Raw genomic sequence first — 2,904 nt, forward strand, 5'->3', positions numbered from 1 at the left:
TTTTAAAGACATAAAATAAGTTAGAATTAAATGATAGAAATGTTTTTCTAATCTTCAATCAATGTTAACAAATTAATTTCCTTTTAATTTTACATGATTTTGTTATTGATACAGTTCAAACTTCGAAGAGTCTGGTTTTTTTTTTTCTTGCCATCTTCTCCTTCAGGAACCTGGTGTGATGCCATTAGAGCATGCAAATCGATACACTCAGCCATCCATTCACAAAGCATCAGCTTCAAATGCAAATAAAACATGAATCCACTGGGATTATAAGAATTCAACGACCAAGAGAACCAATACTAATTAAGGAACATTACAGTTCTTCGGTGAAATTATTATCCAAGAGTAGATGGAAATATCCTCCTAGTGTTTAGGTTGCTTCACAATCAAAACAGAGCAGGGTGCGTTATGTGCACAATGGTCACTAACACTGCCCAGAAGTGCCCTGAAACATGGTTAAGATTTCCTGTAAGAATACAACACACTGACAAGGATGTTTGTACATTCCAAAAATCATAGAACTGGTTCGGGCAGATTCAGTTTGCAATGGAATTAGGGTTAGCTCTTTGCTGTACCTTTTGACAGCTCCATAATTATGACTGCACACCACCAGCATGGATGCGTGGTGTCTATCTACAGCATCGCACATGACATTCCTAGCATCACCCTCAATCACTTCTACTACCACATCACTCACCTGCAAATTAATCGCTTAAATTTGGTTTTTTCTTTGGTTCTGAAATAATAAATTCAAGACCGGTACTTAATTAACATATGTATGATAAAATGTTGATGCTGTTGATGGAATTCATGCTAGAAAACAATTGTAAATTTTGAATGATTGGCGGATTAGTTTAAGGATCCGCTTGGGAACATGGACATGAATGCGGTGTAAGCAAATATCATGCACCGTAGCCGCGTCTGCATCTCTAGAAGGACACTAAAGATGAACAATTCATTTATTTTAATTTAAAAACTTCATAGTTTTTCAGGTTATATTTCAAAAATTCTAAATCAAACCATAAAACCACCTATTAAATCAATACTGGATAGAATATGATCTTAATCAAGCGATAAGAGATCCCATTTCCTCTCCTCTATCTTCAACAAAATATAAAGTACATCATCACCCAGCAGGAGCCATGTTAATCTTTTATGTATCGTTTCAAATGTCTTTTGCAGAAACAACATAAATTACAAAAGAAAAGAAAAGGGCATATCATGCACACTATGCTCAACAAACGATTACCCCTTTATTGTTGCAGACTTCTCTGGCCTTGTCTACAACATTTTGGGTTCTTTTCTTGGAATCTGCCTCCATGATCGGTATAACATCAACCAATCCTGCATTATTAAAAGAATTTGACTAATTAATAGCAAAAATCAACACCATATCAGTCTCTTTCCCTGTTTTTCATAAAGTCAAAACGCTACTGAATTGATACCTGGTCCAGTGAACCCTACTACAGAAGCGAGACGGGGTTGAGCATGGATAATTAGGAGCTTGAATGGAGGGTCCTGGCCAAATGGAACAAAGAAATGATCAAGGGTCCACTGCAGCGCGTAGAAGCTCGGTTCGTTATTATCCATGCCCAATGTCATTACTTTTTTCCCAGTGCCAGCCATTTTCGCAGTTTTCTTAGCTTTAGCGCCCGCAAGATCTCCTTCCCTTCTCCAGCAGAAACAAAAACCGGCCCTGCTTTTGAATATTTCAAGCTTTAAACATGTTGAGATAACAATATTACAGTAGGTAAGAAGTAAAATAAAAAATATTAGAAGGTTTGCTGTAACTGCCATGAGGTTATTGCGGCCTTGGACTCGGTTTATCAATGTCTTGTCTGTTGTGAAATATTCATGGAAGCCATAGATTGGATTTCCATTATTCGCAAGGGGATTCTATAGATTTTATGACCCCGTACCATGCTTATCCGGAGGTATAGCAGAGTTTTTTATTTAAAAAGTATTTTTTTATTTAAAAATATATTGTTTTTTATTTAAAAAGTATTTTTTTATTTAAAAATATATTGTTTTTTATTTAAAAAGTATTTTTTTATTTAAAAATATATTATTTTTTATATTTATATATTAAAATCATCAAAAATTACTAAAAAAAATATTAATTTAAAAATTAAAAAAATAAATAAATAATTTAAAAATACAGTCCAACTAATATTTAGAGATTCTATAGATTTTATGATCTACTACCAAGCTATTTGGAGGTTAGTAAAAATTATTTTTTAAAATGTTTTTTTAATATATGTTAAAATAATATTTTTATTTTTAATATCTGTATATCAAAACTATTATAAAATACTAAAAAAATATTAATTTTTAAGTTAAAAAATATATATAAAAAATTAAAAATATGGTCCAATTACACAAGCATCCTAGTGACCTAGGCTTTGAATCATAATTGTAAAACCTAATTCTAGAACCGACTCAAAATAAGACCCGACTTATAGGTCGAGAAAGTCAACCCAGATCACTCCTAAGATTTTTTAAAAAAAATCAAAATAATATTATTTTTTAAAAAAAATTCAAAAAAATAATGAGTTAAGAGATAAGTTATGACCGAATCAAATCTCGATTCGACCATACCAACTCAATTAATGAACAAATTAATCTTAAAACACTTTAAAAAAATATATATTGGATGTCCAAGATGTTGAAATAATTTGTGTTGAATGTAAGAAATAAAAATAATTCCGCGTTGAAAACCTCTCCAAGATTTTTTGAATGAACTTCTCGTCGTATAATAGCTTATAAGAAAGTGTTTATATTTGAGATTTAAAATCATTAATTTAATTTAAAATAATTAATTTACTCTCTCTCTCTCTCTTGCAAGATCAAGCTCGGACACCTAACTGGAGCTTTCTGAAAATGAGCGATTCCTACAGGCAATGA

General features: G+C 31.6%; 1 protein-coding gene across 1 annotated transcript; it reads right to left on the reverse strand.

The window, feature by feature from the left end:
- Positions 1-234: 234 nt before the first annotated feature.
- LOC133683180 (universal stress protein PHOS34-like) lies at positions 235-1,910 on the reverse strand. The gene is made up of 4 exons (XM_062106722.1): positions 1,446-1,910; positions 1,250-1,344; positions 576-697; positions 235-445 (listed from the first exon to the last, which is right to left on the reverse strand). The coding sequence occupies exons 1-4, from the start codon at positions 1,795-1,797 to the stop codon at positions 364-366; spliced, it is 651 nt and encodes a 216-aa protein (XP_061962706.1). The 5' UTR covers positions 1,798-1,910; the 3' UTR covers positions 235-363.
- Positions 1,911-2,904: the final 994 nt, after the last annotated feature.

The sequence above is a fragment of the Populus nigra genome, chromosome 2, assembly GCF_951802175.1.
Source record: "Populus nigra chromosome 2, ddPopNigr1.1, whole genome shotgun sequence".
Taxonomy (NCBI): domain Eukaryota; kingdom Viridiplantae; phylum Streptophyta; class Magnoliopsida; order Malpighiales; family Salicaceae; genus Populus; species Populus nigra.

Bases quoted from the DNA above. Each gene is read 5' to 3' on its own strand.
- LOC133683180 (XM_062106722.1), bottom strand. From the start codon at position 1,797: ATGGCAGTTACAGCAAACCTTCTAATATTTTTTATTTTACTTCTTACC. The intron at 698-1,249 runs GTAATCGTTTGT...ATTAATTTGCAG, and splicing joins AAGTCTGCAACAATAAAGGG to GTGAGTGATGTGGTAGTAGA. The intron at 446-575 runs GTACAGCAAAGA...ACCATGTTTCAG, and splicing joins AATTATGGAGCTGTCAAAAG to GGCACTTCTGGGCAGTGTTA.